Source organism: Megascapheus bottae, chromosome 6 (genome assembly GCF_031878675.1).
Source record: "Megascapheus bottae isolate mThoBot1 chromosome 6, mThoBot2.hap1, whole genome shotgun sequence".
NCBI classification, from domain to species: Eukaryota; Metazoa; Chordata; class Mammalia; order Rodentia; family Geomyidae; genus Megascapheus; species Megascapheus bottae.
The window spans coordinates 52,734,193-52,760,138 of NC_143514.1; the positions used below are offsets into that span (position 1 = coordinate 52,734,193).

Below are 25,946 nucleotides of genomic sequence, written 5' to 3' on the forward strand. Positions count from 1 at the left end.
GTGGAGGGGAGGGTAATGGAGACCAAGACATGTGAAAGCGTATCAATATATGTGAATGAATGCACCTTCTATCTGGCAAATATCATGTAACCCTTTTATTAATTACAATTAAAAAAAGAGTGGTGTATGACAAGTGTTGAAGCTGAGTCACTAGTTTAGAGACTCTTCAACACTAGCCTTAAGTGAAAAAAGCTCAAGGATGGCACCTAGGCCCTGAGTTCAAGCCTCAGGTTTGACACACACACATACAAAAGTAGGAAAGGGGAACAAGCTGAAGAGTTGTAGAAGGAAAGGCCCTTTGAAGAGGAAGAAAACTATGAGAATCTGATACTGTGGAAGTCAAGTGTTACAAAATGGTGTAAGGAGAAGAGGCCAAACACAGGACGAAGGGGCAAAATACTGCTGATGTGCTAGGTAGAACAAGGACAGAATACAGAGGATCACAGACAAATGAATTGGAGTGAATTGGAGTCAGACCAATTGGAGTGAATTGGAGTGAATTGGAGTGAATTGGAGTCTCTATTTAAGGGATGCAGAAAAAAATGCTGGTGGAAATGGGAAGGGAGCATAGAGTCAAAATGTTTTAAGAGAAAAATTAGCATAATTGATAAGTTAAGATTCATCTAGAAATATTAAAATTTTGGATTAGTTAGAAAAGATGAGCCAATATTGTTAGAGTGAGGTCTCTGGGCACGTGACAGAGGGCAAAATTGGTATTGGGTAGGACTCAGGAGCATCTATCCATAGTATCGTGCAAAAAGGGAGAGTATATATACACAGGTGCAGATTCATTCATTCATGTGTTCATTCGGGGAATTAGTGTTCTTCTGATTTGTTTTCTTTTCTCAGTGAAATAGTAAGTAGGGTTAGCTTTTTAGATGAGTAAGTTTCTTACATTCCAGTGTTATCTCTGTTGAGACAAGTTATACAGTATTAGAGTTGATCGATGACTCATTTATCAGATATTCCCTAAACCCCTACTCTGCACGAGCATCAGAATAAGAAGAAATTGACACATAATTATATACAATTCAATATGATATTGACTTGGGATTTATAGAATAAAAAGAAGACGAATTCAGTCTGGAAAAAGTCTAGGAGTACTGAGTCTAGAAGAATGCTGAGTAAAATCTTGAGAAAAAGAAATCATCCAAGATATAGAGGACACTGACAAAGACTTAGGGGACTGTGACGATTTTGTCTTGAAGATGGTACTCATGATGAGAAAGGCAGTTATGCAACAATCTAGAAAGGGCTCTGGCTATCAAGCTATGGAGTTTGTACAGTAAAGTCTGAAGACCTTAACGAAGACATGGATCTGACTGAAAAGAGCTTGGGGGAAGATGGGCTTTGTGGGGCAGACCATGATGTGGAAAAGGGGAGTGAAGATGCAGAGTTGTTTCAATAGACAGGGCTGTGTGGTTTGCTGGCAGGGTGTAGAGAAGTGTGCCTTGGCAATGTGAGGAGAAGTTTTCCTCCCTGGGTTGGGAAATGGCTCCCCATTGACATTCAGAAAGCACTGCCCGCTTTCGTGCTTTTAATACAAATGAAAAATATGGGTTTGTGTGATACTTTTAATCATTTTGGAATTGTAAAGAGCTTTGGGCATTGGAGGCCAGGACGGCCCTGGTATAAACATAAATTAGCCTAACTGAGTAGCTTGTGTTGTTTATGTGCACTGTTTGCTGTGAATTTGGTTCTGATGGTAAAACTGTGTGTCATCGCCACAGCGCTCACCCTCAGCATGCATTCTCCTAAAAGCTGCAAAGATTGCTTTTGTTTTTGGCTTCCACTACGAAGGGTCATGGACTCCACGAAGAATTAGGGAGGTCTCAGCCTCATCATTAATTTGCTCACTTATTCAGCAAACAGGAACTGATGACTTTATTCTGTCCTGGGCCCTTGAAACAGAGAAAAGGAGGTCCTCCAGAAACCCATGGTTCCATATCCTCATGAATTCAACCAAAATAAGGTCAGCTGGAGAAAAGCAATGTATGGGTCCCTTCTAACTGGAGGTTCAGGAATATCCTTTCAATGAGATCCATGTCTTGCCCCCTGGGAAATGGGGAAAGCGCTACATCTGTTAGCTTGCTATTCTTTTTTGTTGTTGTTAGTCCTGGGCTGTGAACTCAGGGCCTGAGCACTGTCCTTGGGCTTTCTCAAGGCTAGAACTCTACCACTCGAGCCACAACACCACTTCTGGCTTTTTTTCTATGTATGTGTTACTGAGGAATCGAACCTGGGTCTTCGTGCATGCTAAGCAAGCACTCTACCACTAGGCCAAACTCCCGACCCCTTAGCTTGACATTCTTAAAAATCAGCTTGGGACACTAATATGGATTTAGAGCAGAGTGTTAGCTAGAACCTGAATAAAATACGGCATTTACCTCCTAGCTAGCTGTGTAGTCTTCAAAAAGGCTCTGAATCTCTCTGCATTTGCAGAATCTGTGAGGTTATTATAATGGAAATATAGAACTCCGAATACTGGCTTGAACCATGAATAACTTCCCTACAAGAAATAGTTTCCTCTCATCTACTTTCTGCTGTTATTCTCTTCTGTTCATCACTCTTACTTTCTATAAACAAGATCTATCTTTGCCAAGGGACATGTTAGCAAGATGCTTCTCTTTATCATCCTTTAGAGGCTTCTAGTTGTCTTCCTCCATAGTAGGGTGCAGCCATGCCCTTAGCATGACTCTCTCCCATGTATCACCTCTCCTCTACACCCCAGTCATCCTGGAATATTCACTCACTCCCCAGATGCACAGCTGCTTCTCGCTCTCTGTGCTTTTCCTCCTGCAGAAGTCTCATCCAGTACCACTAAATCTCATTTTTATTCTCTATCTAGAAAAATCTCAGTTATTCTACAAGAAATAGGATTAAAGCTTTCTCAGGAAACCTTTCCTAATACCTTCAGTTGGACTCAACTACTTTCAGCTCTTAGATCTGGTATCACACACTTAGTCTGCTAAAACTTCTCTCTAAATATCCTGGAAACAAGGAATGCAACTGATTGCTGATATGATGAGGCCAATAAAAATCTGTGGCTGACTGAGCTGCTGGAGGATACTCCCAGAGAAGTGGCAGATTCACAGCAGGCTTTAGAGAATGGCCATTTTCTGTGTTTTCATTTGGATCCTCAAAGAGATATACATTCTACAGTAAGGAAACGGATTCAGAAAGTGGGACAGCTGAGCAGGCACTTTTAGAATGTGCATATTGCTCATCCAACATTCTTCATACAGCAGTCTCTCCACTCCAACTGTGTGCTGTGCTTGTACATCCAGTTTCTATGATGTGCAATCAGGGCAATAACCCAAGTTCCTACACTCACACTCTTGGTATTTAGCAATCTGTGGCTGCTGTGTAAAACTTAGCAATTTTCCTTTGGATTTGTATTTTCAAGTAAAGTTTTATAGGACAGAAAAAAAAGACATCCAGAATCTCAGTTCACGTATAGACCTACTGGCTTCCTAATAGAGCAGATTCTTAGTCACATGATTCCTAATCTTCTAGAGGTCCTATTCCCAGCCCATCTCTCCCTTGTTTAAGTGTTTATTTATGAGAGTATGTTTAGCAGAAGCAAGATTTTGATTCAGATCCATCCAGATACCTAGCTTATACCAGTGTAAGGATTATACTTCTGGGTTATCATCTACAATGGGGCAGATGCCCACTTAAATGAGAAATGTTTGCCTCAACTTTCCTGGCTCCACACCTGGCATCTGGCAAGGAGTAGAAGGCATACAGCAAGCAGTGGGCCATGTAAACCGATATATCAAATCTCTTGTGAGGTTCTGGCACTTGATGGTCCATCCTTGCCTCTCAACTAGGCCCAGGCCAAAGAGAATACACATTAAATCAGAAATTGTAAATATTTTTTTTGCCAGTCTTGGGCTTAAGCTCAGGGCCTGAGCACTGTCCTTGGACTTTCTCAAGGTTAGAGCCCTACCACTTGAGTCTCAGCACCACTTCTAGCTTTTTTCTATGTGTATGGTACCGAGGAATCGAACCTGGGTATTTGAGCATGCTAGGCAAGCACTCTACCACTAGGCCAAACTTCCGGCCCAAGAAATTGTAAATATCTTAATAGACAGAAAGAAACAGAAGATGACAAAAGCATTTCAGTTGCACATTCTTCCTCCTTTCTGAATGAGAGGCTGTACATTTGCATTTTGTATATGACCACACAAGTTATATATCACTAAGCCAGTCATAGTATTGTTCCCTGTACTGGGCACCAGATTTGAATAATGGACATATAAGCTCTATCTTCAAGAAATTTGTTGGCTCTGGAGTTTGGATTAGATTAGGAGATCAGCAACCTTTTCAATAGGATAACAGAATAAATATTTTAAGCTTTACAGGCCAAACCAGAATCTCTGTCATGGTGTACTCAACTTTCTGACTTGGTAGCCAAAAGTATCTAAACAAAAGTTTGGCTGTGTTTCAATTAAATGTTATTTATGGACACTGAAATTGGGATTTCATATATAAGAAATCCCACAAAGTATTACTTTTCCTTTTACTTGTTTCTAAACATTTAAATATATATATGAAGCTGGCCACATTTGACCAGCAGGCTGTGGTTTGCTGACTCTGAACCAGATAATGTGTTCGGAACTTCCACTAGTCATTTTTCTTCTTTCTCTCTCGTACTGATACTTTCACATATGTACTAAACGCACACCCACACATTTGGTTTAAAAAGTCATTGATACATCCATCTCAACACCAGGAGCTCTTTCTTCTTTTAACTGGTGCAGTATAGAGCTTGTTGCTCTCTCTCCATAGGGGACCAGCTGCAGAATTCTTACTTATCTGGTTATTTCAGAATTTCTGAAGCAGAGACATGGAAAGTCCAAGTAGTGCTCTATTTGCAAAGAAAGAAAAACATATTGACACATTTAGGAACATAATAGTCAGTTGAATAAAAGCTTGTCCTCTATTCATTCTTCCATCTATATCCATAGACACATCTTTGTAAATGCGTTTTTGAATAGGATACAAATGTGATATTCAGAGAAGCAGTGGACAGTTGTCACTATCTGCCATTTGCCCACACACAGGAGCTGGCTCAGGAAAGAAAGGATTTGATTCAAAGAAATTGTTTTGCTTTCTAAAAGTACGAATAATTTATTATGTTTTTCTTGATCACCTACTGTTTGCTCATAACTAGAAGGCTATGAAAAGTAAGGAAATGTGATTTAATAAAAAGAAATTATGTTCTGGAGCTAGTCAGACCGGTTAAAACCTCTATACTAAAAAGTTTATACTTTCTAGAAAAAAATGGAAATATTTAGGGTTTTTCACCTATATAACAAGTAGAGTGCCTACAAATCTGATTTTTTACTAAGAATTTGACATTTAAGTATGGTCAAAGTTTGTAATATGTATATGTGAAAATGTCACAATGATGCCTATTATTTTTGTAACGAATATATACTAATAAAAGGAAAAAACCTTAATATATTTCAAAGCATAGAAACATACATATTAGAAAGAAATAGAATTAGAGATTTGAACAAAGAGATGTAGATCTCAAAGTAAAAGACCTAGGTATACAAAGTGCAATGCCTAGGTATAAAGCAGCTGATAGGCATTATCTAATAACAGCTTATAGAAAGCTAAAGCTAGGAAAGGACAGAGCTAGGAGTCTACCTGGGTATGATTGGCAAGCCTACAATTTGTCTTCTGAAGATGCTAGTAAGAGCAGGCAGACTGGAACAGGAAGAGTCCCTTGGAGAACTGCAGTTGGGAAAACAGAGGCTTGGTTTACTCATGCCCTTGTAATCAGGCCTTCTTTTATTGTTTATTCACTCGTCATGTAACAAATCCTGTACAGCAATATTGGCTACTCTAAGTGGCTAAAAAAGAAATTATTTTTTAAAGCTTGACCTCGTAAGTCACCAGCTACTTGTCAGTTGAGGAGTAAAGGGAGTCAAAAAAGACTTACAAGGCCGTGAGTTTGGCCTAGTGGTAGAGTGCTTGCCTAGCATGCACGAAGACCTGGGTTCGATTCCTCAGTACCACATATATAGAAAAAAGCCAGAAATGATGCTGAGGCTCAAGTGGTAGAGCTCTAGCCTTGAGAAATTCCAAGGACAGTACTTAGACCCTGAGCTCAAGCCCAGGACTGCCCAAAACAAAATAAAAAACAAAAACAAAACAAGAAAAAAAGAAAAGACTTACAGATGAATATAACCTTATATCACCTCATAATCTTGATAATTAATAATTACTTCAGTGTATAGGTAGAAGTAACTGTGCTCTCAGATTTGAAAAAAGTAGCAGGTAGCTAACCAAACAAAAATTGTTTCTGGAAAATATGGCAGACAAAGGAACAGCATATAAGAAGACAGAGATGGGGGAGAGGGGGAGGAAGGAAGGAGAGAGGGAAGGAAGGAAAAGAAATTTTAGAATTTGGAAGAAAAAGGAACCCTTGTACACTGTTAGTTAGCATATAAATTAGTATAGCCATTATGAAAAACAGTATGAACATTATAAATAGAACTATCATAATGAGAGACAGATCAAGGTAATAAAGGAAAAAGACATCAGTCAACTGTCTACTGAATCAGTACTTTGAACAGCTATTCATAAGTTATAGTATCTTCATTAGATCTAAGGAAACTAGCTAAGAGGTCACAGTTCTAGGTATCAGCATAATAAAAATTAGGCCTACCTTAGCCTAGAAGCCAACGTACTACCTTTACTATTCCATTCTCAACCTCAGGTTTCACAGACTAAAGATTGGCTAGGGAAGAAAGCACAGGATTTAGCTTTCCCAACTACGTTAATAGCTGCCTTTGGTAACTCAGTGGTAGCTGATTGGAGCTCAACATAAAGGGGTTATGACTTTGTCCCCAAGCCAGAACCAACTGTAATGCCAGCTAGATACTTGTCCACATTGCACAGACTTGTATTTTGGCCAGCATTGCCTATAGCAATCTACAATAAACTCAGGTTGCAAGTACATTCCCCAAGTCCCAGAAAACTTAATATGGAGAGAGTCATTGTCCACTTGGGAAAGAAAAAAAAATGCATCAAGAAAAAAAAATGCATCAAGATATTTCATAAGAACCTAGGGCTGGTTCTCCATGTGAAGTTCACTGCCATACAAAATCTTACCCTGCCTGACAAGTATGGATAATTATTCTGGACCCAATCTGACCCCAAGCAGAGGCTTCCAGGGACAGATTATGCCCTTTAGACACCCCCAAATCCATAGTAAATAACTCATCATTTATGATTTTTGTACAAAGTAGGACCTGGGGGTTCCTCTAGTGCTGAAACAGTGACAACACACTAACTAGGACATCTGGCAAATCTGGACTGATGTTGCCATCTAGTGCATAAATAGCACCAATAACCATAGAGTTAGAGAAAATAAGCTGCTTACTTAGGAATTCTGAAAGGACAGACACAAAGTCATATCAGGAAGATGGGAGCAAATACCTAAATACTCAATAAATAGATGACATATACCAGCAAGCTTAAAAAACTTACAAGGGACCATGAGGTTACCTAACAGAAGTTAAGGTGGCAAAAAGTGACCATACCATCTGATTTATGCAAACTCAAAAAAGTTTAACATAGCTATTTTAAGGAAACTCAATGAATTTTGAGAATACATAAAGATACAATTGAGTACTTTTTCAGAGAGCTTGATGTTACTTTTCTGTAATTCAAAGGAATCTTTGCACTTAAAAATGCACTAAAACAAATGAAAAATGTAATAGATATACCCATAGTCAAACAGATCAAACAGAATTATCAATGAACTCACAGGTTACTTGAAAATACACAGAGGAAAAATAATTTTAAAGAAGAAATGAAATGAACGTTTATAGGAACTTTATGCAATATTAAAAGAGAAAATATTCAGGTTATTGAAATTCAATAGGAACTTGAGAATGCTAATGGGGCAGAAAGCTTCTTTAAAGAAATGACAAAGTCAGGTACTGATAGCTTACACCTGTAATCCTAGCTACTCAGGAGGGTGAGATTTGAGTATCACAATTTGAAGTCAGCCAGGGCAAAAAAGTCCCTGTGAGACTCATCTCCAATTAACCATCAGAAATAGTTCTGTGACTTAAAGTGGTAGAGTGCTAGCCTTGAGAACAAATCGCTCAGGGACCACAACCAAGCTCTGAATTCAAGTCCCACGAACAGCACCAAAAAAGAAAAAAAGTAAAATGTCAAGACATATATACATGGATTAAATTTCTCTGTTGTATTTATTTACCCTTTGTCTCAACTTTTCTGTGTTCCCCTTATGTTCCCAAAGACAAACAAACTAAGGAACAAGACAAAAAGGGAAAAATTGAAAACAGAAACAAGAGTGACTGAAAAAAATCTCTTGTTTCTTTTTTGGAGTTCATTTCATAAAATAGTATCTTATATGATCATATGCACATGCTATTGAACCTTTGTCATCCACATTCATATCCTCTCTCAACATCCGTGTGTAAATGTCTAGAGTCCTATATAATTTATTATGTCAGTGTGTGTGTGTGTGTGTGTGTGTATTTTAATCATTCAGCATGTTTACTTGTAGATTTATAGGCACCTACTAGCTACCACAAATGAAGGAAATCATGTAACCTATGTTTCTTTAGTTCTGGCTTACTTTGCTTAATATATTTTTCCTTGTACATATACTCTTTCTATTTCCTTAGGAATGGTACAATATCATTTTTTCTGATGGATGAATAGAATTCCATTGTGTATATAAAACATATTTTCTTGATCTATTCAGCCACTGAGAGGCATCTAGATTGATTCCATAGCTTTTCTATGGTAAACAATACTGCAGTGAACATGGTTGTGCTGGTCGCTCCAGTGGAGAATACATATTATTTTTAAAAGTATATGGAACATTCATCAGGATAAGTTATTTGGCTGCTATCATGACATAATATGTTTGCCAAATCTAATGGCATAAGTAATTGTAAATAAAGTCCTCTTGAATAGTAAATATTTGGTAGAAGTTTATTATTCTAAATTAACTATTTTGTTTACTAGTTTACAAATATGTATATACATAGATGAATGTTGCATAGTCAGTTTGCAAAGGTATATACATATAAATAACTTTAAAACTGTTTAGCAAAATTAAACAAGAATAACTCAGTAAGAAATGCTAATTCTGGGGGCCGGGAGCATAACCTAGTGGTAGAGTATTTGCCTAGCATGGATGGGTTTGATTCCCCAGAACCACATACACAGAAAAAAAGCCAGAAGTGGCTTTGTGATTCAAGTGGAAGAGTGCTACCCTTGAGCAAAATGTGTCTAAGGACCGTGCCCAGACCCTGAGTTCAAGCCCCAGGCCTGGCAAAAAAATGCTAATTTTTCTTATTTTCGCAGTTTTGTCTAGGAAGAGTACAGAGATTTAAGAGTGTTTTAATCGCATTGTTGGGAAGTCAGAAATGATGGATGCTTGTTTTTTTAAAACTTCATTTACAATGGCAAAATATGAGGGAAAAAAGGGAACATCTTCCCAATCCCCATGCTATTCACACAAACACACACACACACACACACACACACACACACACACACACACACACACACCTCAAACCAGACTTCAAGATGTGTCCCTAGAGTTCCAAGAAAAAAAACATTTTGCTCTTTTATTGTGGTGAACACATTTGCTTTCCCCACATAACAAAAGGTATCATTTTGCTTTTAATTATGGGTTGTTATTATGCATTGCTTTTATTTGGCAAAGATGTTTGTTTCAAGAAAATTAATTTAGACAGTTCCATTTTTCAAGCAACAATACCTTCTGTCCCAGGCTTACAAAGAACAATTAGATCTGGATTCTTTCCCTACAATCAAGCTGGCAGTTTCTTGTGGAAAGTCCTGGTCAGTCACCATGGAATGAAACTTCCATGAGAGCCAGTGAAATGCAGAAAATAGACTTTTATGGCCTGGCACTTTTACTTCCTGCACTATATATAAATGACATGGTGTAGAGGCATTACTCTGGCTGGGCAGAAACACAGATTCATGTTGCCTCACTTTCAGTGCCAGAGTTTTATTCTGAATGTCATGATATTTTTCACAGGAACTCCGCAGTTTTGTACAATTCAGCAAACATGACCAAAGCTCTACTATGTGCCAAATATAGTGGAAGGAGCTGGAGATTCGGATTTGAATCCCATAGCACCCTTGCCTGCAGCAGTTCACAGCCAGATGACTCAGACAGATAATTGCAACGCACAGCAATAACATCTGTGGCCAAGGGGAGTCCAAGGTGTGGAATGAAACTTCAGGAGGCACTGAGCCCAGCCTGGGACAGCAGAGGTAGCTGCAATAGGGTCATGATTGTATGAAAGAAGGTGGGTGTGAAGAGAGATGAAAAGGCCTTTTAAGCAAGGGGTCTTGGAACAAAAAATCTTACCACTCTGTCCCACTTACCTAGTTAGGTGTCAAGTGGGAGGTTAACTACTTGACTAGTAGGGGAGCTGTTAAATCCATTTTCCAAGTATTTAACTGACTTGCTCATGGTCACTTAGCCAGTATGTGGTAGAGACAGGTTCAAAGAAGATAAAGCCTTGGCCTATAAATGGCTAAACTGGGTCCAGAACACAAAAGTAAATTTTAAGCAGTGTAAACAGAGGAACAGACATGAGCTCTGCATATCACTATTTGGGGCCTCATTGCCAGTCTAGGTTCCTCTCCTTTTAATCAGTCTTAAAAGTTGCCCTACTTCCTCAGTGAAAAGTAGACCAGTATCATGGGCCACTCCTCTTTCAAGAAAGCCCTGTTGATAATTCCTCAGTAACAATCACTTTAATGAAAAAAATAATAGTATTGCATTGAGACACAGGACCAACTACAGAGTAAATTCCTCATCTGCTCCCATTTCTCCATCCTATTACCTTGCTTCACTCAACAATTTTTTTTTGCAAGTCCTGGGGCTTAAACCCAGAGCCTTATGTTTTCTCAAGGCTAGAGCTCTACCACTTGAGCCACAGCACCACTACCAGCTTTTTCTATGTATGGGGTACCGTGGAATTGAACCCAGGTGTTTGGCATGCTAGTCAGCCAAACTTTTAGCCTTCAACAATTTTTTTCTCATTTCATATTGACCAACATGATTTGGCCTACCATTATTTTCTGAAGTTTGGTTCTGGAAATAATAGGTACTACTTACTTGTTCATTGTAATCTAAAATCTGCCAGTTTGAAAAACAGCACATAAAAGTTGTAAAGATTTTTGACATTCTCTTTAAATACAAAGCTAAGAAATCTAGTCTTTATAAAAAAAAATGTAATTCACAATGATCAATGCTACAGGCAGGGAAAAAAGCAGACTTCAGTAAGAGAGCAGAAGCAGTACGTTTAGAGAGAGCCAGGGCCATATGATACAAGCTGTTCTCCACTGCTGAGAATATGTCAGGAAAGGGATTTACAACCCCAGATGCCTAGAAAGTGACTGTTGGCGAGGAGGGTGGGGAAGGAACTGGTCGCTAGAGTGTTACCTGAGGACCCAAGCTAAATGTGTGCCTCTTCCCCTGTGGCTCTGTGGTTCCTGTGTCTAGAGATAATGATCCTTTTCCCTATAATGGTTTGCTTCTGGAATGACAGGAGAATGAGGGGGATTTACTGGTGTTCTGGTTTAAATCATCTCCAGTCTGTTCCATGAAAGACTCACTTTTCCCCAAATAGCTATCTTGCATGAAACACAGAAAGCAAAACAGAACACATAATCAGTGACTATTCTCTTTTACCATGCAGAAGTCCACACACATCAAATCAGCCCTGGAGCTTCCAGAACACTGAGTCCCTTTTCATTCTGGGATATAATTGCAATGCAGTCGTGACCAAAGAGGAAAGTCCATTTTAACCATATGATATGAAAGGGGAAAAAAAGAGTATCTTACAGGTTTAATATTGTCTGAAAGAATCCCCAGATTCAGATGCTTTTATCCACATCAGCAGAATACAGTCACCAGGCTTCTCAAAGTATACATAATTAGTGATATCCTATTGGTATCTTATCATTTAGTACCACATTCCATGAAAAGAGGGTTAGACACAACATCACAGTAATAAAGTCAAGTTTAATTGTTATCACAATAAATATATGTGACATATATTTCTGCTCCAAAATAAGGACTCAGCCGAAACAAACAAGACAATATAATTTTGCATAGACCTAAATGTTCTACATTTGTTATAGATAAAAAACACTCGTACTAAATATGCATAGTAATGGAAATGGCAAAAATACACCAAAATATTGGCAATCCCCCCCCCTCTCTCTCTCTCTCTCCCTCTCTCTCTCTCTCTCTCTCTCTCTCTCTCTCTCTCTCTCTCTCTCTCTCTCTCTCTCTCTCTCTCTCTCCCTCCTTCCCTCCCTCTATCTCTGTCACCTTTTGTCATTCATAGGACTTAAACTTTGGGCCTAGGCACTATCCCTGAGCTCTTCAGCACAAGGCTACTACCTTACCCCTTGAGCCATAGCACCACTTCTGGTTTTCTGGTGGTTAATTGGAGATAAGAATCTCACGGACTTTTGTGCCGAGCTGGCTTTGAACCATGATCCTCAGATCTCAGTTTCCTGAGTACCTGGGATTACAGGCGTGAGCCACCGCTACCTGGTGCAATTCTCTTTTAGCATTAGGATTTCATTAATTTTTCATTAAATATTTTCTGGAAAGTTGAGAAATGACAAATGTGTTATTTTCATAATTACCAAAAATTAAGATAGCAAGTTTTGCTTTGATTTTATTTGGTTATTGGCTTTTTCACTTGGGTTTCTGAAGTCAGAGTCTTGAACTGCCCAGCCTCAAAATTTTGGGGTTATAGGATTACAGACATATAATACCAAGCTTAGGCCTTAAAAATGAGTTCTTGGGCTGGGAGTTTGGCCTAGTGGTTAAAGTGCTTGCCTAGCATGCACAAAGACCCGGGTTCGATTCCTTGGTACCACATACATAGAAAAAAGCTGGAAGTGGTGCTGAGGCTCAAGTGGTAGAGCTCTAGCCTTGAGAAAGTCCAAGGACAGTGCTCAAGCCCTGAGTTCAAGCCCAGGACTGGCAAAAAAAATGAGTTCTTAAACTTAGGACAACTATAGCTTCTATTGATAATTGTACCCATAACTATGACATATTTCTTTGGTGGCATTTTTAATTAACTCTGCTTCCAGAAATTCCACTCTTGAAGCAGTCAGTGGTGACCAGAGTTGGGGTGACATTGTCTTCACAAAATGACATCTACTGGATGGGGACTAAATGGATGGGTACTGGCAGACAACTTCCTAAACATCCCCTACAGATGCTCTGGCAATTTTTGTATGTCACCAATTCAGAGGTTATTCCTGATGACCATAGAATCTCCTCCCTGCAGTAGCTGTTTGGTGATGTGATCCCCTGCATTCCACAGTGGCTTAGTACAGAAATGGTCTTTTCTGAATGTCTGTGGGTACCATTTCTACTGGGGAATACTGGATATAGGTTTATACACAGCCAGGTGCCCACCTACGAACTCCTGACTGATCCAACATACCATTTTCACATTTCTCCTATAGTCTGTAAAATACCACCCAAGCATTTAGAATATTGTCCTTGTCTGGGTATGAAGTCTTTTTACCCAAGAAAGTCTTTTTACCCACTCCCTCATACCACCACCACTGCCACCATCACCACAAACAAAACAAAAACCCTCTGCCTTTCTTTGGACAGCTGATGTTTTAACAACTAGCAAGCATAGTTGCCCTACCAAACCAGCCTTCCTGACTTTATTCATTATATATCTTGCCTTCCACAAGTTAATGTATCATCTTTATATACAAGTATCTCACCTTTCTCAGTTGGTTACTTAAAATAATCAAGTGATTCTTTATCTCTAACATATAGTATTTATCAGTATATAAGTGATGGTACATTATTATCCAATTCTGTAATTCATTACTTTATATGATTCTGTACTGTTTCTCATTGAAATAAGCATGCTAGTTACACTAGTCATGAAAAAATTCTCTTAATTTTATTCCCTTTTTGAAGAATTTGAGGGAATTATTTGACTATTCCACTTTCATAGTTAAAATTTTTGCACAGTCATTCTGCAGCAGTTTCCAATTATATGTAACTACATGTTAAGCGACAGCCTACACTTGCTTGTCTGTACCACTAGGTGGAGCACACATTTGTTAATGGATTTGTAGGTTAATGGGTTTGTCTCCAGATTTGAATTCGTTCATCACTATGCCAGGAGTCAAACAGGTGGTATCGGAGGAGTCCAGAAAAAAAACATGGTGATCAAGTGAAGAAAGGAAACTCCCCAAGAGGAGATAGATAGGTTTGTTGCTCATTGCTAGATGCAGAAATAAGGAGGGTGTCGAGGGGGGAGGGGATATAAAGACTAGAAAACCCAAGGATTTGATAGAGTAAAAACTTGAAGAAGGAAAGAACATGTTTACTTTTTATGCTGATTAATTCCAACTGACCAGGATCACTGAAGAGGGAATAACAAAATAATTGAGTCATTTGAACTAGATGACATCAACCATGGTTTTGTTCTGGGCACTGGAGGAATAGAGATGAAATAGCATAGCCTAACTTGTAGTGAGGACCAAGTAAGAGAGACATATGAGCAAATAAGACAAAGCACATGCTGCAACAGATAAATTTTACAAGATGTGTTAGACGAACCAAGTGTGAAATATACATTCTTCTCTGAGAAGGGAAAGAAATGGGGTAGGTTTAGGAGTAGGTGTATTGAGCCGATTTATGAAAGTCTTGGAAAGTGAAGAGGAGGGGCTCCAGGAGAGAGGGGGGAGGAGGGAGAGCGGCAAAGGGAGGGGGAGAAGGAGAGGGAGACAGAGAGGGAGGAGAGAGAGAGAGAGAAATATCATAGTTGCAATTAACTCTGAGTTTATTGTTAATATTTCCACCTCACTTGCTCATTTTAGAGTTATGAAGATAAGGATAGAAGCAGACTATTAGTTACACAATATCACATAGAGATGCTGAGACACAGGTGTGTCTGACTCACAGCAGGGGTTTTTTTTGTTGTTGTTATTGTTTTGCCTTTTTTTCTCTTCTGGACCTTAGACATCAAGTTGCCATTTCCTTATAGTTCTTAATTTAGAAGTTAGAAACTGTTCAGACAAATAAAACTCCTTTATCAACTATAATCATCCCAAAGTTATTCTTATGGAAAAAGAAAGACACAACGGATTCTTCCTTTATGCACGAGGAAGTGCCAAGCCAAACAGGTTGTCCTTGGCAAAGGCATCCTGAGCCAATTTCCCCAGTGTTTTGGTTTCATGTTAGGAAGGGGAGGCATTCCAGCATTCCTTCTAGCTGGCATGTATGAGTGTGTTTCTTGTCAGTTTGAGAATCCACATTTGCTGTGTAGATGAATAACATCTTAGAGTTGTTGCACTGTTTGCTTGAAGACAACTGGAATGAGTTATGAACTGGACAGAAAGCAAGGATATGTGATTGAGAAGACCTCAAAAATTACATATCTGCTTTTAGGTTGTGAAAAGTTATAAAAATAATGGGTAAAAAGATCCCAGAGAGGTTTTGACAGTGATCCATTTAGTCAGTAAAATGGATAAGAAGTTTATCCTGATGACAAAGAGAACTGAAACCAAGTCTCATAAGAACAAAGGAACAGAAAATACTTAGCATGGAGAGACAAAGACACCAATCTCCTTTAGACTTATAAGGGACTGTCAAGGTCTTAGGCAGCTATAAACAGTGAAGTTATCATTAAGTGAGCTACACTTCATCCTGCTCTGAAAAGAGCTGTCTGACCAATAAGAAATACCATTACTACCATTCCTGTGGAGAAAAGGAGTGAAACAGTTCATTCAACTGATAGGGACATTGTAGAGGGGATTTCTTCTCTAGTAGTAAGTCAATAGATGATTCCTGAACTCTAAGCATCAATAATTCTATGCCCAGGGATGAGGCAGCTTCTATAAATCAGGGGGTCAAAGGGTCTATAATAACAACCTCAATAATAAGACATTTCTATTAAGTTTCAAGCATTTTGCTAAATGATTTATGTATATTGTCATACTTTGGACTTTATAACCAGGATAACAGCTGACTGAGTTCTAGTCCTGGCATCCAAATGTTATGTACTTTCTCTATATGAAATTTACACTGAAGGATTTCTAAGAGCATGAAAAGAAATGATATATCAATGAACCTATACTGTGACTTTTAGTTGGTACTCAAAAATGTTACTGCCTTCCCCCTCTGTGTTAAAGCTGAATTTTAAGAAGAGACAAGATAAACAAAAGTCAGGTAAAAGATGGCAAGACAAGGAAAAATGATGAGATGCATTTAAAGAACAATGAAAGCCTGGAATTTAAGGACTAAAGCAATGATCCTCAAAATGGAGTTTGACATGTTAAAGAAAAAATTTTTTTAAAAAAATAGATTTTCACCACTATTTGTGGTAAATCAAGTTTAGAAAAGAGGGATGACTCAAAGACTAAAGGAACCCTATTAGAAGTCATATAGAAGGCCGGGAGTTTGGCCTAGTGGTTAAAGTGCTTGCCTAGCATGCATGAAGACCCGGGTTCGATTCCTCGGTACCACATACATAGAAAAAAGCCAGAAGTGGTGCTGAGGCTCAAGTGGTAGAGCTCTAGCCTTGAGAAAGTCCAAGGACAGTGCTCAGGCCCTGAGCTCAAGCCCAGGACTGGCAAAAAAAAAAAAAAAGAAGTCATATAGAAGCTTTACATTGCTGTTCCCCAAAGAACCTTCAATATTCACTTCTACACTCAGATTTCTATAACCTCCAGGTCATGACAGACCTTCCCAGGAGATTGCTATGAACAGAGGCCTCCGGAAATAATAATCACCTCAGCCCTGGGGGTAACCAAGGCCAAACAGCCTCAAACATGTCACCTACTGTACTGATACAAAAGGATAGGGATTCAGTTAGAGAAGGAATGATTGGATCAGCATATGGAAATTGTCTTAGCACTATTGAACAAGCTGGAGAAATAAACCAACAGTGAAGTATCTTAATTAGAAAGAAGTTATTATTTGAGGTGGTCACTGGTGGCTCACGCCTGTAATCCTAGCTACTCTGGAGGCTGAGATCTAAGGATCATTGTTCAAAGTTAGCCTGGGAAGAAAGTCTACAAGATGTTTATCTGCAATTAAACATCAAAAAAGCTGGAAGTGGAGCTATGGCTCAAGTAGTAGAACATTAGTCTTGAGCAAAAATGCTCAAGGACAGTGCCCTGGCCCTGAGTTCAAGCCCTAGGATGGGCACACACACGGTTATTGGAAGTAGAAAGTAATAGAGGCACCTACTACAAAGAAGTCGACTTGGGTATCAGAGACTCAGCCAATGCCTCCAGTGTGAGCAAAGAAATGTAAGATAGTCTGGTAGAGACAAATGAGCTCTCAGCTGAGAGAATGGAAAAGAATTTCCTTTGCAGAAAAGAACTTCCTTTGCGGCCCTAAGCAGGCCTTATTCTACTAGGGTTTGATTGGAAGCCATGAAAGCACTCTTAGCTTCACTTCCAAGAATAAGCAAAAAGGCTGTCCATTCCCTGTGTCAGGACCCTCTGCAGAGTTGTGAATCATGACTGTATTCCATAAAATTTATACAGCTCTCTGTGGCTAAACATCACTTTCCATGTCTGTCCTGACCTGCTAAGCACAAATCTGGCTGTGGCTTAAATCAGTGTTCTCACAGTGTGTTTTCTTTTGCAGCAACAGCGACAACTTGACCTCCTGACAATAACCAACCCTGGTGAGTAGGTACCGGCTGCTCTGCTTTGACTTTTTGCTGTTTCCTGCCTTATTGCCAATGCAAATGCATTTCGTGCCCTTTTACCTTGACTCCCTGAAAGAACAGCAAAAGTTTTATGCTCTGAATGACCTTCTTCCTCCCACCTGGTACCCCAGGAGCACTTTCTTTTCTCCCTCCCTGCTCTGAGCTGCCTCATCTTTACGTTGCACACAGCTGGGCTGATACTGTGGATGTTCCATACTCTAGGAACAAGTTCTTTATCAAATCACTCAGCCCATTCAGATGTCAAGGAATTGTCCTGGTTTTCGGAGTGATACATTTTAAAATTATGGGGAATGGAGAAGCTGACTTAAAGGTGTCATGAAATACAAGGAAAAATGGCTCAGAGGAGGAGGCAGGCTGTGAAAGTGATCGAATGGTTGGTAGGGCTTGAGGGTCTTGCATTTAAAAGAAAGAGTCCCCCAACAAAGATGTGGCATGGGATTAAAAGGATCTTCCTTTCCCCTTGGCATGACATCTAACCTAGAGAGAGGTTGTGCAGTTTAATTTTGCCAGAGAGGCATTTTACTTTGGTTTGGTCAATTGAGGCAAAATGGAGAAGTTCAATTATCTCACAGAACCAAGCGGGTGGAGGTGCCAGGAGGATTGATGAGCACTTAACAGTGGATATGGTAGTTCATTTGCACTGGTGGGTGATACTCAAAATATTTAAGAGCCCTGGTGAGTGCTATGTACTATGTATTCACACAGCAATGTAAGGACACAGGATGCTAAGGGAGGAGGAAGGACCAGGGGATGACTAATAAGCAATAAATACAAATATATTTCAATATCTCAGTAACCTATATGGCTAAACTGTATCAGCCCTATCTTCTACCAAGTCTGGTAGGGGACCAATTGTTTCTTTTTCGAAGAAACTGAGAAATTGCGCTTTGCAGGTCATATTCTAGCACAAAGATTGGTCACTTGGTCTATGTAAGTAGAGTACAAGACAATGACTGAAAATGTAAGTTGGGACCATCCAGCTCAGATGGCCTTCCTATATTGCTTTGGACTTGACACTTCAGAAAAATAAATATGAAACTCACTTGAAAAATGTTGAATCTATGGAATTAATTTTGTTATATATATATATATGATTAATGTTTAGAGGAATTCCCTATTATTGGCTAACTAGAATGGGTCACTCATGTGGCCTGATCAGTCTTCCTTGTCAAGTTGCTTTCCCCTTTTCATTGCTTTGTAATTGAAGCCTTTTCCACTACAAACGCTCTACCCTGGTTTCCACATCTCAGTCTCTGCTCAATCCTGATATAATGTCTAAGATGACTTGGAGGGGGTTCTTGATCTGTTGTCAGTTGCTTTTGAAGGACATTTTTAGATCATTAAACTGTATTCTTTTGATGGTAGCCTTTTCTACTCCTAATTGCAACTGCACACATTTGAACAGAGTAGTTGTAAGTCCCAGTGCACTCCTTTTAGATAGCTGTGGGATTGCAAAATTCTCAGCACTGCTGGAGTTTGAGTGGTTTATAATTATCCCTCCTATTACACTAGAAAAGAATATCTTCCGGGTCAGCACTCCTCAGAAGGTAGGTGTGGCACACTGTGTTCAGCAACTAGGCTACACTTCAGTGTTGTTGTGAGATATCGATCCATTAAGTTCTCCGGGTCACAGGTAGACCTGGGCAGCGGGAGTCCAGCCCTTCCCCCAAGGTGCTTTTCTCTACACTTTGTCAGAGTGCCAGACAAATATTACCCATGGGTTCCCTGGCTCGGAAAGGTTAAGAAGCACCATTAGAATGGGTATTATCTGGATGACTCCATCTCATGTCAGAAACATTTCCATGAACTGTCTCTCACTATCAGATTCACTCCAGTTCTCTTACTCCAGTAGTCTGCAGTGGACTTGCTACCTAGCTGGGGCTGCAAGTGGGAGGTTCCGGCTTTTTGGTCCTCCTCAGTAAAACATCCTTAACATACAACGGCAGGCTGCTGCTGCTGCCTGCCATTCCATATAGACTAGGAGCCTTCGGAAATGCTCATTGGGAATTTGGAATTACTAACAATCTGTATGGTATCTTCTTTAGAAATTTTACTTTGTTTATTGGGAATAATTCTGAACGCATAAAAAAGAGTAGATCATATAATGACAACCATTTACCATGCCTTTCCAACACCTTGGCTTTATCATATCAGCATGGTGCCATCTAAGCCAGAGTTTCCCATTCAAAAATGAACAGATACCACTGAAATTTTTCTGTACTCATTCCTAAATGAGTCTGTCTTCTACTATCCTAGAAGTAACTCCTATCATTTAATCAGTATTTCCCCATATCTATGTGTTCATAAAAGTGAAGTAGATTTTTTTTTGGTTGTGAGGCTTGAACTCTGGCCTTGCTGGGCACTGTCCCTGAGCTCTTCAGTACAAGGCTATTGCCCTACCATTTGAGCCACAGCACCACTTCCATGTGTACATAAAAGTGACTTAGAGTTGCATAAATTCCTGTGAATAGTAACATATCAGCAAAATAGTCAACATTTCTTTCCATACTCAATACACTGAAGACATTAATTCATGTTGATACAAATGGCTCTTGTATATTCTTTTAATTGCTGTGGAGTATTCCATATTTGGATATAGTATCATTTATCTCCATTTTACTGATCATAATTTATATGATCTTTTTTTGGAATTACAGAGAGTGTTAAGAGCTGTTTTCTGTATGTGTCCTTATGCATAAGAATGAGAACTTCTCTAGGATATAGAGAGTAGAAGAGAAATTACTGATTATATGCATATTCAAATTTACTGCATAATGGTCAGTTGTTCTCTAAAGCAAATTTCCCTTTCCCTGCATCCTCAGAACTTTGAAATATCACACCTATGAATTTTGCCAGTCATTGTGATAAATGGGAAATGGTATCCCATTGTCATTATAATATGGTTTCCTGATTACAAGTGGGGTTGAGTGTCTTTTCCTATATTAACTGGATGTTTTAGTCTTTTCTGTGAATTAACTCCCCATATCATTTGTGTATATTCTATTGAATAGTTCCTTTATAAAAAATTCAGAATTTATTTTTCTAAATATATCCTTTATCTTCACTGCAAATAACTTCTCCCAGAGTGTGGCTTGTACTTCGTAATTTTGTTTGTGATGTGCTTGGATCCTTGAAAAGTACGTCTATAATTTTAATAGCAAGTTTTTAAATCTCTTGCTTTGTGAGCTTTGCTTTTGTGACTTTTTTAACCAAGATATGATATTCTACTATATGTAATTCTAAAAATCTTATAAGTATTATGTCATACTGTGGGTTATAACTTTTTATGTCAGTCAAGAATGATCTTAGTTAGTGTATGATAGGAAATAGAATTTAATTGTTTTATATTTATGTAAAGATAACCCATTGTCTAAGTACCATGCAATAATTAGTTCCTCCTTTACCCATATGTCAACAATTACAATCTTGTGACATGGTTTTTCCTATACACACAATCTGTTTCTGGCTCTTTCTATGCTATTTGTCCTACCAGTCTTACTATTCATCAACTCTACACTGTCTTATTTATGACAAATCCCAATTTTAATAGTATTTATAATTAATATAAACTATACTTCCCTCTTTCTCTTATATTCTTTTCCTTTGGAGATACAATTACATATTTAAAAATTATAATTAATTTTTATGCCAGTTCTGGGGCTTGAACTCAGGACTTGGATACTTTTCCTGAGCTTTTATGCTCAAGGCTAGACCTCTTCCATGTGGAACAAGTGCTACTTCTGACTTTTTTTGAGTAAGTTATTGAGATAAGTAAGAGTCTCCCATGAAACTTTCCTGCTAGGGCTGGCTTTGAACCATGATTCTCAGATCTCAGCCTCTTGAGTAGCTAGGATTACAGGTTGAACCACCAGTAACCAGCTAAGCAGCTTCTTGTCTGAGGTGATCCCAACATTTTCATGCTTAAGTCAAGAATGTGCACTTCTGGTGCGGGCTCTGATTTTTGTGCATTATGCTGTATAGGAACATGAGATTTGAAACAGAACAAAAATTAAATGTAGGCTAGGAGCAGGTGGCTGATTCCTGGGCTCTTACCTCCATGGGAAGCTGAGGTTGGGGGATCATATTTTGCCTAGACAGAAAGCTTTCTGAGAGCCTGCCCTATCTCATGTATTTGCCTTTATTCTATTTTTATTTTATATTCTGGGCATACTTTCTACCAAACAATCTATGTGTTCCTTTAGTTCTAGAAAATTACTGGCAATTATCACTTCAAATGTAGTTTCCTTCACCATTCCTTTGATTCATTGTTTTAAGTATTCATTTTAAATAGATATTACATTATATCAAGTGGCCCCCATGTTTTTTAAAAGATGTTTTAATTTTTTTCTTTTTTATCTTACTGAACTGAGTTTCTACACATAACTTGCATGAATAAATTTACTTTTTGACCATGTCTAATCTAGATTTTTTTCTATCTTCAAAAATATTTCAACAACTATATATTTTATTTCCAAGATTTCTAATTTTGGTCGTATCCACCTGTTCTTGTTTTATTTCTGCCTATTCTATTTCATAATTTCTTGTTCTGTTTTAATGTCTTCATTTGTTTCCCTGAACATCTTCAATATGCTTATTTTAAAATCTTTGCTCCATAAAGTAAGTTTGGTCTGGAGGGAATTCAAGTTTCAATTGTTGATCATGCTTAGTATCATTTTTAGCATTTGGTTTCTTCATGTCTCTTGCAATTTTAATGTGGAGAATCACTTTGAAAAGGAAATTTTCTGTTTTTCTCACTCACATCTTCTTTTGGGATAGTTTTTGCAGTTTCCTCTACCCACATCTCTGGGAAAGAACCTGGGGAATACTGGGGTATGGCAGATCCAAAGACAAATGTTTCAGGATGGCTTTTACCTGGAATCTATCTTCCTCACCTTTCTAGGTCTATGGTGCCTTGGAGCTCACTAATAGAGCATCCATTTCTTCTTACGTCTAGGTTCTTGTTCTGACTGGATCCTTGCCTGTGACCACCACCTCCTAGAGAATACTTTAGTCTCCTTGTCCCATAGCTACCCCTCTCTTCTTTCTATGTCTTCTTCTCTGCAAACCAGTAGCCTCAGAACCACGTAATCATTTATCATCTGGGTCATTTCAGCAGCATGGAGATATAACTCATATAATGAAGCTCAACTGAACATTTTTGTTTCTTTTTCCACATACTATGCAATACTACTGGTTTATAAGACTATAAAGATTTATTGAAGCATGAATTTATTTTGTTAGCCCAGAAATTGAACTATAGTTTTTTTTTTCAAAAATGTATTTTTCTCAATGAAAGGGAGGCAAAACGAAGAAGCAGTCTTTTAGTCACCAAGTAAAACACCTAATACCCTGGAGAGAACTACTAAGTCTTTTGCATAAATGGATATTTAAAAAATGAGATTTACATTTGGATAGAACATCCTCTATATTATTAAATACTTTGGGAGGGAATTTTCTATAACTAAACAGTAGTATTTCCCTATTGCAACATAAATTAGATAAGTACAACACCACAATGAACAGTTTTATGTACAGCTTGTTGCATGTAATTCTATTTCTTTTTTTCTTTTTTTATTGTAATTAATAAAAGGGTTACATGATATTTGCCAGATAGAAGGTGCATTAATTCACATACATTAATACCCTTTCACATGTCTGTAATTCTATTTCTTTAGGGGAAAAAACCCTCTAGAATGACAAATACTGAAGGAAAAGTTCACATTGTTCTGTAGGCTTGACACCGAAGGAAGTGTGACATCAGAATTTCAGAAACTTAAAAAACAAATGATTTTGTCACATTCCTAGCACTGGTTCCACAAGGACTTTAGTCAGACTTTTTTTGATCATCTTTATTGTCTAAACATCCTCAATTTGGAGGCTGGCTCAGTGCCTTACTTTGAGTTACTAATATTTTAGAGCAAGTGGTATGTTTGGGGTGATATCCTGAAGACACTGATAGAGAAGCAGGACTATGAGACAGGAAAAGGAAGTCAATTATATATAATACCACAATGAAGATGCTTGTATAAAGATGGTTGTGTGGGTTTCTAATTATTTCTTTAGGAAAAACTCTTACAAGGTGAATTACTGAAGGAACAGCATACTGAAGGAAGTTTCATTACCAAGCAAGTTATCACAGAGAGCAACCAGTGCTTAACCTGCTAGGGAACCTTGGAAGTCTGTGTGGAAAAGGAGCTCCAGGCTTATCCTTGGGAAAGACAAAGTCATGTGAGTGTGGGTGAAGGAATTAAGTCTCTGACATTTCCAATCTTCTCAGTATGTGGACATGGCAGTTTTCACTGGTTACAGGAAGCACTGATGATGGTTTATAGATATTATCAGTTAGAATTTATTCAACGCATGCAGATACAATAGGAGTCAAGGAAATACGTGGCATTTCCCAGGGTACTGACAGCGTTTGCCACATTGGCTTTCATGGCAGAAAGGGGAAAGTAGAGAGGATGAGAGTGTAACCACTTGTAAAATCTCTGAAGGCAGTCACATTTGTTCAAAGTATATGGCCACCCATAAATTCAACAGAGTAGAACTATCTAATATTCTCATAGGAAAGATCATGCCAATGAAGATGACTAAAGTATTTAGCAACTTACCATACTTCTAAAAAGATTTTGATATCCTCCCTATTATATGGCTTTTCGTTTCAACTTTTGCTAAATAAAAAATTATTAAAATATAATTTACATGTCATAAAACTTACCCTTTAAAAGACACAGTTAAATGGTTTTTCAGGATATTGACACAGTTATACAATCATCACCATTGTCTGGTCCCAGAATACTGTTATCACCCCAAATAGAAACCTAAATCAATTGGTGATCACGTTCTGTTTCTTCCTTCTCCCAGTTCCTGGAAAATGGTCTACTTTCTGTCTCTGTGGATTTGTTTGTCTGTATATGTCATAAATGAGACCATAGCAAACAGAACCTTTTGCAACTAGCTTTTTTACTTATCATGTTTTCAAGGTTCTCCCTTATTATAGAATGTATCAATAATCCATAATTTTTATTTGTGAAGATTATTTCATTATATAGGTATCCCATCTCTCTGTGAAAGAGCATTTGGATTGTTTCTGGAGCTGTGAACATTTTTGTGTGGACATATTTTCAGTTCTCTCAGAAATAGACCTAGGAATAGAATTACTGCTCATGCATTCAACTTTAGAATAAAAGCTGAAAAACTGTTTAGGAAATAATTGTATCATTTTGCATTCCCATTAGTAATGTAGAACAGTTCCAATTTCTCCACATCCTCTCTGATACTTGCTATTATCCATCTTTTTTATTATAGACATCCTCATGGGTATGAAATAGTATATCATTGTAATTCTGATTTGCATTTTCCTAATATCTAATAATTTTGAATATATTTTCATGTGCTTAATGAGCCATTTGTGTATCTTCTTTGGAGAAATGTCTATTCAAATTATTTTCCATTACCCATTTTAATCAAATTATATCTGTCTTTTAGTGAATTGTGAGAATTTAATATGTGTGTATTCTGGATGCAGTTTTATTAGATTTATAGTTTGCAGTTTGCTTTCTTATGTCGGTGTGTTGATTATCTTTTCACTTTCACTATACTACCATTTGAAGCCAATTTTTTTTAATTTTGATAAAGTCCAGCTTATATTTTGTGTCATATCTAAAAAAATGCCCAACCCAAGGACACAAAGGGGTATTCCTATGTTTCCTTCTGAAAGGTGTACAGCTTTAGCTCATACATTTACATGTTTGATTCATTGTAAGTTAATGCTTTGATATGATGTGAGATAGGAGTCAGATTCACTCTTGTTTGTGGATATCCAGGTTTGAATATCTTTTTTCTCTCTTTCCTTCTTTCTTTTGTTCATTCATTCTTACTTTTCTGTGTTCACTCTTTCTTTGACAGTGCTAGTGTTTGCAGTCAAGGGTTTGTACTTGCAATGCCACCCTCTACTGCTTGAACTATAGCCTCCAGGCTTTTCAGGGATAGTATATATTTGGGGTAGCCTGTTTGTGAGATAGTCTTGCTGTTTTCCCAGGTTAGCTTGGACCATTTTCTTTGCATTCATGCTCTTCACCATAGCTGGGAGCACACATCAAGCTTCGTCTGGTAAGATGGGATCTCTAGAACGTTTCCCCTTAGTTTTGTCTGTAA

The 25,946-nt window shown here is 38.2% G+C and overlaps 1 protein-coding gene across 4 annotated transcripts in view; it reads left to right on the forward strand.

Moving 5' to 3' along the window:
- LOC150061855 (BEN domain-containing protein 5) overlaps positions 1–25,946 on the forward strand; it is a 971,256-nt gene that overhangs the window by 650,973 nt on the left and 294,337 nt on the right. For all 4 annotated transcript variants that reach the window (XM_090334883.1, XM_090334882.1, XM_090334881.1 and 1 more), the window contains one exon: positions 17,705–17,744. In XM_090334883.1, the coding sequence (XP_090191009.1) occupies positions 17,705–17,744 (40 nt within the window). The remainder of the gene's footprint in view (positions 1–17,704; positions 17,745–25,946) is intronic.